The 12209-nt window shown below is 41.0% G+C and overlaps 1 protein-coding gene across 1 annotated transcript in view; it reads right to left on the bottom strand.

Annotated features, from left to right (window-relative positions):
- Positions 1–12209, bottom strand: part of Fbn2 (fibrillin 2) — a 197124-nt gene that overhangs the window by 108171 nt on the left and 76744 nt on the right. Inside the window, exon 8 of the mRNA XM_075968617.1 lies at positions 3363–3488. Within this exon, the coding sequence (XP_075824732.1) occupies positions 3363–3488 (126 nt within the window). The remainder of the gene's footprint in view (positions 1–3362; positions 3489–12209) is intronic.

Below are 12209 nucleotides of genomic sequence, written 5' to 3'. Positions count from 1 at the left end.
TCTTTTAACAGTACATATTACCTTAAAAGTATTTAGCAGTGAGTTACTTCTTCCCTCAAACACACACACACACACACACACACACACACACACACTTTATATTTTCATGTTTGTATCCTCAGGACGTTCCAGGTGATGCTGTGTACCGGAACGTGGAAACGTGTAAGGCAGGAGGGGAATGCCTTAGAGGGTTGTGACAACATCACGCTCTGCAAGAGTTTCCAAATGTTTTAATCTCTTCTTCTAAACTTTTCTTGCCTCTGATTGCCTGGCATTCACCAGTACCTGTTGAGGGCTGATGCTAGCTCTGTGGGCAGAAAGAGGCAGCCGCCCTCGCCTGCACCCAGCTTGCTCTATGCGGCTTAAATAGTCATGACTTATTACTCCTTACGCCAGTCATTCTTCAGAGCCTGTATTAAATTGTGGAAATTAGGTATTAATGATACCCAAGGGGAACAAATTCCAAAATGACATAAGGCTCATTAAATAATGCTATTAAAATGCTTTTAAGGAAAAATACAATTAGTGACACTTCAATTCTTTTTAAATGTGGCTTATGTTAGTTTCCAAGTTAAAGTTTTCCTTTTCCTAGACATAAAAAAAATGATTAACACACTAGGTAACATTAAGTTAGGATTTGTCTTCCTAATTTAGCATTAAATGAAATGGGAGGGCTATGCTATTTGAAAGTTGAAATGACTAGCTAAATGCTTCTGCCCCAGGAAACTCTTCTCTCGTCCGCAGGAGAAGGATTGAGTTCCCAGACATTTTACAATGTGGTTTAGACTCAGCATATTGGCTTCGTTGATTTTCTTATGATACTGTAGGGAGAACTGTGTTAACTAGGAAGAGGAAGGAGGGCAGATCCAGCCAACATCGCTCAGAACAACGCTGCAATAGCATGAAGCGTCACACCTGAGACCATTCTGAGTTTATCCCGCTCAGCATCATTAGTATGTATACTATGTATTTACAAAACAAACAGAAGGAAATTCATATATTCACGACATAATCGTCTATCATAAATGAATTCAATCTAAGAACATATACACACAAGGTTTTTAAAACTCAAAACCTCTTACATGTTAAGATGCTGTATTTTTTTCTCAAACAAAAACACATATTTATTCAAAATAAAATGCGTTTATTTTTTAAATTAAGCTGCTCACTTAATTTTATCAAAAGCTTTATAATTTCTGGGAGTCATTTTTCACTTTTCTGTTTTTGGGGTGCTCTTTCTCTGTCTAATGCGATAGAATATTTCCTCTGAAACGAAGGGTCTTTCTGGAGGTCCAGGACTCAGCTTCTGGAGTCAACCTGTGACGTATCCAGGACCATGACTGAGCACTGCATCATTTTGCCCATCACAAAGCCAAATGATGCCAAGATGTCATTCACCAAAAGAGACTCCTATATTCACTATCACTTTACTCACAAATTTTGTGGTTTTCCCACTCATTCAAATGCATTGACATGGCAGGAAATTCATACAACATTTAACATGAAGCCTGAAATCCACAAGGCCCACAAGGCTGACGAAGGCAGGAGCCCAAAGTCTGGCTGGTGGGAAAAGCACAGGCACCTGTGAGAGGACAATAGACCTTGAGCCACAGGACACGGCTCATGTGGAAGGGGCTCCATCATTGTGTCCAAGACCAGAGTTGAGATGAGGTAGGGGTGGCTATTAAAACTAATTCCGAATTTGAGGCTCAGAGAATGAGTGAGCTTCATTGGGTATGGAACGGAGAAATCACGATAATTCGGGCAGAGGAGTCTGTAGGCAAACAGGACAATGCTACCCTACTTCACAGCAAGAGATGGGCATTTAGGCCGGTTGTGGTGGCGCATGCCGGTAGGATTTGCTGAAGGAGGCAGAGGCAGGAGAATCACGAGATGGGCATTTAGGTTGAAGGTGGTCACAAATGAACCCTGGATACAAGCTCAGTGAAGACTTGCAAGAGACAAACAGGTTATTCTCATTTAATGGTGAGACAAAGCGAAGAAAGATAACTAGCCGGTAAACCTTGTGGTGTAGACGTATCTGCCTTTCCCTGCTTCTCCTAATAACAGCAACAGTGATCACGATGAGATTACTTCATCAAACACTTCCTGTAATGTTAGTGGAGAGGGATCAGTAGCTTGCCTGAGTCCTGATAGGTGGGACTGAGAGTGTGCAGTGCCTGAGGGTGTGAATTGTATATGTCACATGTCATATACAATTCATGACAGCTGTGACTGTCACTGACATGTCTATCCTGTGATCCTATTATCTGTGATGACAACATGACCCTCTGGTGACAGAACACACACCTCTCACCCTCCCTGATGGATGGATGGCCATAGCTAGCTTAGCATCAGGGAGATAAGATATTTATCAAATGGTTTTGAGCCATAGCCCTTTATCGCTGGTGTGAGATCTTCAGTTCATCTTAACTCTGTAGTTCCAGCTCCTGAACTGGTTCACTTGGTACTGTCACTAATCCAGTAACCCCTCAGGGAGCTACTCATACACCAACTGTCGGACTGGGGAAAGCTTCATTATCCCATTTATTCCCTCCAGTGGACCATGAAACTCTATTCTCCGGGCACTAGACTAATTTCCTTAATTCATCATCACATAAATCTTGAGTGCTGTTGTAGAAACTGTACATATTTCTCCCTCTCTTTGTAGTTATTATCAGCTCAATATTGCTGCTGACCGGGATGAATGCCCAAGGCAAGAATTGTGAAGGTAACTATACTATGATTGTACGTCAAAGGGCATTTCCTAATCTCTGGGCTCACGCAACAGAAGCCTAAGGCATGCTTCCTGTTGGTTAAACTATACCATGCTGCAAAGTACAGCTTCATCTTTTCCAACAGAGCAGACCATGTAAGTATATTTGGCTTTAATTTGAATACGCTGGAAACACAAAATTAGGAGTGCCAACTCTTCTTTGTAATAAGTACTTCTCACCAGAACAAACAAGCTTTAAGTAAAAAAGATGCTGCCTGTGTTCACAATGCACAGCAACAGAAGAATCTTTAATTACTATATCCCAGCTTCCCAAGCAGATCTGACATCTTTCTCTGGCTGTGCCTGCAACACTGGGCAGCAGTTACATCCCAAGCAAGTCTTTCTTCCAAAGAAATGATTTTGGCAACATAAAACTAAGCCAGATGGCCCCAGAAAGCGAAGACTTTACAAACAGTACTTGGTCTAGCAACCCCTCAGTGATGCTAAATACTGCAAAGGCTTTAGAATGGCCCTTTGGTCTATGTCCATTTCCCAGTGGCTTTATAATCGTCACCTACTTCATACCTGTGAGGCCTGTTCTGTCCTCAAGAAGCAGCATATTGTACCTTCAAAATGCAAGGCTTACCAATGCACCGAGAGCCATCTGTGGAGGAAACGAAGCCACGCGGACAGACACAGAAATAGCTTCCCACGGTGTTGGAACAGTCGCCGGCTTCACAGACCCCAGGAACCACGCTGCACTCATCGATGTCTAATCAAGGGAAGATAATTGAGAAAGGCCTTCATTAAACAACAGGATTTAGAAAACCAGGAGGGCACTCATGGTTGATTAGGCCAGATCATGTAGCCCCGAAGATACTCTTGTTTCAAGCCCTAAGGAATTTCTCACACATATCTATGGGAACGGAGTTGAGTGTCACATCCCAGGGCAGCAAAACAAGGCCAACGAAAGCAAAACTCTATATAGTCCTTTCCGCTCAAGCGCAACTTAAATTGCCAAAAAGACGTCAACGTTTAAGTTCCTATTCTACACCAGCGAGGGAAAGATCCTTCTGGAGTCCTTCAAAAAACACATATACAATTACCTTTTAAATATGGAATAATTAAATACAAACATAGCTAATTTTGACAATAAGCATTGGAATCAACAAAGACTTTCAGATTATTTTTTCCTATTTGGCTTTAGGATGTGCTTTTGGTATGTGCATTTGGATGTTGGTACATTTGACATCCTGGGAATAACTTCACTTTGAACAACTAACTATGGCAAAGCGAAAAGCTGAGAGGCACTGGATTTTCCTTCTGTGGCTCTCTGTGTTTCTTCACTCCGCTTCATTCTGTGAATGGACTGTTTCCTTGCACAGGAACGAAAGCCTGCTTTTTCTTAAGTTGTCCTAAAATGGGAAACCCGAGCGTTTCTATAAGCTTTCCTGTACTTCTTCTCTTTTAATCCCAGGGGCAGAGAGAGGTAGAAAGTCAAACAAAACCTCATTTAGGCACACTGGGAGCTGAAGGCTAATCCCTTTTACAAAAGGAAATGAGCCACTGGGAGAAAACCCAGCCAGGGATACCCAATTGTTGGCATTGTTCTCAAAGACACTGGTGTAGGAAAGACCACTGAACAGAGGAAGCAATTATAAAAGTCATAAACATAATTACTTAGAATCAAAGTAAATGGGGACTTGTTGTTTCTTTTATGTTCTTGTCCTCTTGTGCTGTATACATTCTTTTAGAATGTCTCAATTTACAAGACAGGCAAAATAACTGCATTTTAATTATAAGTGAGAGGGAAAATGGTTAAGCTGCATCGTTACATCCCTCCCCCTGAGCCCGGGGAGCCCTGCAGAAGAGGCCTTAGGAAGGTTGAAAGGGATAGCGAACTTTCACAGGGAAACGGTCTTTCCTGGGCCTGGCAGTACACATAAAGGTCACATTAACTCTCAGGGGCTGTGTGTGACCGCATGTACAAGACATGCGCAAGACGGAGCTAGCCAAAAGGCCAGCATGGAGAAGGGAGGTGGACAGCAAGGCCCACGCTTAGCTGAGAAGCAACTCAGGGGCTGCCTGGAGAGAGAGAAGCAGTTTTCTTCAGGGATATAGTCCCTGAGAAGCTAGCCCGGAGTAACTGGTCCTGTATCAGTTCACACATGGGCGGCGCAAAGTAGACTCAAGAGTGTTTAAAATCAGAGCAGTTGGGGGAAAAAAAGTAGTGAGGGAGAAAGAGAAGGAACTGGAGGGGGGAGGATGGGAACATTTGATCACACACATTGCAAACACGTATGAGATTCTTAAACAATCGGAAAGTAATGAAAACTATGAAATGAAAAATATAAGAAATGATAATAAACAGATAATAAATAAGAGTTTTAAATTATAATACATAGGGTGAGCCATCCCTTTTTGATATCCCTCTATTGTTCCACTCATTTTTTTTTTTGCCCGTTTATTCTGACAAATCATCAAAAGCAACCATTAGATTTTTTTTTAAATGTCCTTTGTAAAAAGAAGGTCAACATTCGGACGTCCTCTAAAACGCTGCCTTCTTTGGAGATTCCGCAGCTGCTGAAGGGCAGAGGCGCAAATCCACACCTACCAATCCCCCGAGAGATCAGAAGTCTACCAGGAACTGCCCACACAAATGAGGAGCAAATGTGTAAGCGGTTAGAGCCCTCCCATCAGCCTTCGCCCCACAAAATGAAACCATGTGTGCAAATTAGGACCTGTTGCATCCGGTGCTGCCATCTTCGTGCATGCTGAGCTTCCAGTCGCTGGAAAGCAGCACAGGCATGAAGCTGGGACAGACTGCAAACCACAAAGATCCCGATAAACCGCCTCTCCCCAAGGAAGATGAGACCGAGCATAGCATGATGGGAAGCAGGCGGCAAGAGCGGAAGGCTGGACCCGGCATCGTATTGTCTTCATCATCCAAAGGATTAGCAGCCCAAGAGTTCGGGTGGTTTAGGATTACTGAAAATTCTTAAATATTATAAAATCTCATGTCCTTTCTTTGAACGCTAACTTTAATTTGTAAGCATTTCCTAATAAAGAACTTTTTTTTTTTTTGGTTCAAAACTGAAAAGTGAAAGATGTTTGACATTTGGGAGGGGGTATTTTTGAAAGAAATATCTGGAATATAGAAATAGATGCTATGTTTCCTAGTTTGTTTTCTGTTGTGATACAACACTGACCAAAACCAATTGGGGCAAAAAAAAAATTGTTTTATTTTACAGTCTATAGTCCATCATTGAGGGAAGCCAAGGCAGGGCCTCAAGGAAGGAACCTGGAGACAGGAACTGAAGCAGAGGTCATTGAATCGGGTGGTGACGCAATATTACAAAAACACCTCTTCCATTCTAAGAGACTGGGACTTTGGCTGGACATCACAGTCCAAGTTAGTAATACACCTTGAGGTCTCTTGAGGCTTAAGACCGCTGTCCTATTGCGTAGTCAAAGAGTTCGCTTAACCTGCTTTTCAGAGAACAATGTAACAGTCAAGCTTATGTGCTTGGGTTTCCCATGTAAGCAACTTTTACAGCCTAAGCTAGTGCATAGCTGTGACCTTAAACCATACACCCTTCTATACCCTTGACCGAACTAATGAGTGTGCATCATTTGCCGAAAGCAGCAAACACGGAAGCTGAAAGCAACTTCTGAAATTTGCCATGTAAAGTTGAAGGCAACCATGTATGGATATTGGCTGATAAGCCATGAAGCTTGCTATCTGGGTAAGTTTGGATGAGTCGGAGCCAGTGACTTAATCCCGCGTAAAACTCTGTTAAAGATTTTTGTAAACCCTCACCTTCCATCCCCATGGATGCTTCCTGTAAGGCTCAATAAAGATAGAGCAAGGCCCTGTGCAGTGAGGGACAGACATTTGGATACAACAGGCAGACACAAGTCCAGAGGTAGGCACAGATTCAGACTCACAGATTGCAGACAGAGAGGAGACCCGAGACACAGGGAGCCCAAAGTGAAGGATGCAAATCTAAATTTGCTCTTGTTCAAATGACTGACGCCAAGGGGCAGTGCCTTTCATTCCTTCGTTCAACATCAGTGCCTTGTTGGGACTCAGAGTCCATCACGAATGCGCTCAGTCCATGCAGAAGAGTGCTGCTTACGGCTTTCTCCTCACGGCTTGCTCAGTGTGCCTTCTTCTACCTCCCTGAGATACATGCACAAGGATAGCACCATCCACAGTGGACTGGACCCTCTCACATCAATCAGTTAAGAAAATGCTCCACACATTTCCTCATAGGCCAATCTGATGGTGGCAATTCCTCAAATGAAGGACGCTCTTCCCAGTTGACTATAATTTTGTTAAGTTAATCAAAACTAATCCTTATAACATTTAATTTTGAGGTTTTCTGTTAAAATATTTATTTTACAAAATCTTTGTGTATTTAGAATGAGGTGGGAACTTTAAAAAGGTTAAGTTCAAAACAGATACGTGCCGTAAACACTCTGTCAGGATAATGAATGTTCTATATAAAGAAAATGATTTTTCCCAAGTATTTTTGAACAAGTTACTCCCCAAATTTTAAGAATTAAAGAGATGAGTTTAAACAACACAATACAAAAGCAATATCAAACAAACAGGAACATGGTGGTCCAGACATTTTACATTTCAGAATACGAATGCCTAGTATTTATTCATCTGATAAAACAGCATTAACATTTATGTGCAGTGGGCTACATGCACATAGCTCTCTAACCAATTTTCTTCCTCAAGACACTATGTTAAAATCAGATTTGAAAGGAGGACCTATATCAATGAACATCACATATTGTCTTGTATAAACAAGTGTATCTAAGGGCGGCAGGTCTACTCCAAGGAAAAGGCAAAGCCATTTCTGCACACCTATTATAATTCCCCCACATCTTCTTGAACATTTTTAAATTTTTAAAATGAGCCAGGAGCTTTGGTTTTTAACCCCCAGAAATACTGATATAAACACAAGCCAGAGATGTAATAGCATTATGGTTGAACAGAAACATGGACCTCAGGATTGGTTAGACCAATATTTCCTGCATGGGTCACAAGACATCCAGGCTGACATTCTACAACCGTGTTAACCTTGTGAAAATACAGGAGAATCAAGATGATCTGATGGCAAATAGAGGCAGCATGGGGTCAAGATGCTCTTCATCCTCTGCAACCCACAAAAGTGCAGGTTGGCCTGTTACACAGCCAGCTGTCTAAACATTCTGCTCCTTGTATTACTTCTCTAGGAATCCTAAGGTTTTAAAAATTGATACAGGCATGGTACAGAGAAAAACTACATTCTTTTCCTGGCTTGGCTAAACTGCACATATCCCATTTTCCTTCAACTAGTTCTGTTTCCTGGAAAGCTTCTGGAAAAGAGGCATCCTCAAAAGCCCTCCATGAGCACCAGGAACAAGTGATAAGATTTAGGAAGTGCTGCTAGAACCCTTCCTTTCCACCAGTGCCAGCAGCCTGTATCCTTAGGTTCAATCTGAGGAACTTGTAGGTGTATTGGTGGGAAGCAGGCAAATCCCTGAGCTGGGATGTGATGGACAATCAATCGCTGCATGTTTTAGTTCGAATAGGGCAATGCTGGTGTGATATAATAAATTGTAAATGGAAAGCTCCTGCTTGCTTTCTCCCTCTTGGGTTTGGAGAACACAACATATACGAGCTGCTCTCAGAGTTCTGTTGTCTATCAGGGGCTTAGGAGAAACTTTTCCTCTACTGAACACTCCGCACTTTCACTTTATAAATTTCTGCTGTACTTTTCTAAAAATAGTGCAGGGCTGTAAGACCATCACTGCAACCTAATTTAATGACACCTTCACCCCCTTGGCCAATTCCCCTCCGTTATTAATCACTTTTCATAGCCCCCTGCAAGCCCTGGGTAACCGTTAATCTAGACTGTCGTAACACAACTGGCTGGTCTGCACAGTCCATGCAAATGAGATCATAAAGTAGGTGGCCTTCTGGGACACATGGCTTTCAAGTAGCTTGACATTGGCTATGCTGCTCCGTGCTGTGGTGTGTTTTCACATTTTTTTCCCTTGGAGTGGCTGTATGCATGATGCACCTTATCATTCCTTGTGGATATTTGGGTGATTTACATTTGGGAGCTAGTGGACACAAAGCTGTCACCAATGTGATGTCTAAGGTGTCACAGAGACCAACTGTCTTCAAAGCAGCAGTGACATTGTATACTCCCACCAACATTGTATGAGCACTCCAGTTTCTCCATATTGTCACCTACATTTATTATTCTCTTGTTTGTTTCCTGCAGTGTTTTTTTTGGGGGGGGTGTTTTTTTTAAGTAGGGGTAGAAGTGTTATTGTACCACAGTGTGGTTTGTATTTCCCTAAGGATATCCTGCCGATATTTCAATGTGGTGCTTATCAATCTTTTGTATATCTTAAGAAAAATGTATTTAATTCCTTTGCCCATCTCAAAAAAATGGACCGTTTTATTATAGAGTTTTGTGGCAGCTTGTGAGAATGGCCTCAATAGGCTCATATGTTGGAGGACTTGGTCCGCAGTTAGTGGGACTGTTTGGGAATGATTGGGAGGTGTGGCCTTCTAGGAGGAGCTGTGTCACTGGGGTGGGCTTTGAGGAATCATTTCCAGAATGCTCTCTGCCTTCTGCTTGCACTTCAGCAATGCTAAACCTTCTATTCTGAAAAAGTACAGCCTATTTCCATTTATTTAGATCTTAATTTACTTCAACACTATTTATAGTTTTCAGTCTTTTGATTTAAGATTCTTTCTTTTTGATCTTATTATTAATAGAATTCTCTTAATTTCATTTTGGGAATCCTCACTCTTTTGAGAGTACACTGCAGACTCTTTAGGGGATACCTCATTGCCTTTAGGTGGTATTTTATTGGTTAAGCACATCATTTACCATACAGACACTGCAGTCCCTTGTTGAATCAGGGTGTGCCCTGCTCTAACTGTGTAAAACAGTGGTTTTCAGTTTGTGCTTTCTCCTGAGACATTTCATTTCATGGGCAGCTGCTGACTGCATTTTGACCATGGAAAATCACTATGCATCTGGGTAGGTTCACACACATGACCTGTCCAGCACCGCCATGCAGCATAGACTGATACATGACTTATTGCTGTCACCTTAATAATTTATCATGGCAAACAGACTGCAGAGGCACATGAACATACTAAAGCCATATCATAGAGAGCAGAACTTATCTGATACAGTGGACTCATGAAAGGGTAAAACTCCCTCACATGGACACCCACGCTGAGATGGTGACATCAACGACCCCTTCAACAACTGACCTATCATTGTGTGTGTACATCAAGGATCAAAAGGCAGACAACTTCCTACTCTTTCTCAGCTGGTCCCCACTGTGGATGCAACCTTCGCCCTCCTGCTCACCCCTCTGGACCTGCTGTTCCTCTGTCTGTCCCTTCTGGCTATTGACCAGGTCTTGCCCTTTCACTTGTAGCTGGTTTGGGTTCATTATCTTATCCAATACAATCTGCACATTTTTATCAGCCTACTTCTTAAACCTCTTCTGGAGCCTTTTAATCTCTTGTATCCATTTTGTATCCCATATAAATACATGTAAACACATACATGTACACATATACATGTACACACAGGCACACACACACACACACACACACACACACACACACACACACACCGTGTGTGATGCATGATCTCTAAGAATTAATGTTAGTAACTAAAATTGGAATAAAGGAATGTGTTTCTCTTAACCAGATTTCTAAGGAAAGAAGAAAAATCAGGCAGATTGTTGCCTTTGAAAGCTCTGTACTTTGTAAAATTATTTTTACTCAATAAATTTTGACACATTGAAAGGCACACGTGTATTTGTCTATGATTCTGGTATGGCTTGTTCACAACACCCCTCTTATACACGGATCCACATTCTGTGATTTTGGTTAGCCAGGCTCAAGGAGTCCAAAAATATTAAATGGAAAACAACACATTGTGTATATTTTGAGTAGTGTGATTAAATTTTCATCTTACTCAGGTTTCAAACTTCCCTTTAGTGGACACATCTACACAGTATACATTCTCCTGGATTGTCCCCTTGCTGGCTCCCTCTGTTTGCAAGAACCTCCCGAGTTTCTTAATATTGTGCTAATGTGAGCACTGCACCTAACTATAAAATGCCTCATGTGTAAGTTAATGTATGCATGTATTTATATATGTATAGGAAAATACTACATATGGATATGTAAAGAGATAGCTAACTAGGCAGTAAAACAGAAATAGGCAGACAGTAACTATAGCTTCAGGCATCCCCTGGGACTTCTGAGATGCATCTTTTGAAGTCAAGGAGAGACTGCTGTAGTTTTCTTCTGCTCTTCTAGTTGATGACCTTTATTGTCTTTCTTCCCTAATTGTCCTGGCTGCAGCCTCCACAAAAACTGAGCAGAAATGCTGAACAGACAGTTTACTTCCTGCTGGTGGAGAAAAATTCTTTTGGCATGTCAGAAGATGCACTTGATAACGGCGGGGAAACTCCTCTCAATAAATTCCTAATCTGTAGATATTTTTCATTGGGAAGTGACATTAGAGATGTTGTTTCTGTTGTTTTTCATGTTTTCCTGCGTCTTCTGTGGTGATCGTGAACTTTAATCTACTCTGACGTACTACATGGATTCATTTAAAGATGCTGAGTCAATCCTATATTCCTGGAACAGATCTTCACACTCCTGGTAGTGATGTATAACTAACTGCTCATCTGTGGAAGGTGATTTTATAACTGACAATGAAACATAATTATTTTTATACAGGACCTTGTTTTTTTATTTGCAGATTTTAAAAAATTAAGACTTTTCAAACTTAAATACCAGTTTTGTTAAGAAAAATTCTACTGGGATTCTTATTTGATATTTTTGAAGTCATTGATTTTTTTAATGCTATTCCATACTAAATTCAAATTTCTAAATTTACCCATTTAGATTTTTTTTTTTGGTTTTTTTGAGACAGGGTTTCTCTATGGCTTTGGAGCCTATCCTGGAACTAGCTCTGTAGACCAGGCTGGTCTCGAACTCCCAGAGACATTTATAGAGTCCATCCTAATCATTACTTTGTTACTGTAACAATAAATGATGATAACTTTAATTTCTCAAAACCAGCCAGTTAGTTAGGATAACACACTACTTTCTCTTACACACATAGAATAGCATGTCTATAATCGATTGCTTTTTATTGTTTAACGAAATGAAGCAGAAGGTTTTTAAAATAGAGCATCATTTTAATTTTTATTACCTTATTCCAAAAAAATGCTTGAAAAATTTTGTCTCTTAAGGAAACTCAGTATCTTGAAGCTAAAGTCTCCATGTTTGTTTAAGCCCCCACCTCATTTAACCCTTTTCCATAAAACTTAGATGATGAATTGATAACTAAACTTAGTATCTATGAATTAGAGCTGCAGGTGAAACAATGGTCACTTAGAAAGGACATAACTATCATCTTTCCTGTCTTTTCTAGGGATT

This window comes from Microtus pennsylvanicus, chromosome 4 (genome assembly GCF_037038515.1).
Source record: "Microtus pennsylvanicus isolate mMicPen1 chromosome 4, mMicPen1.hap1, whole genome shotgun sequence".
Lineage (NCBI taxonomy): Eukaryota > Metazoa > Chordata > Mammalia > Rodentia > Cricetidae > Microtus > Microtus pennsylvanicus.
Note: the sequence above shows the minus strand (reverse complement) of the source record. Positions and strands in the feature narration are given on the sequence as shown.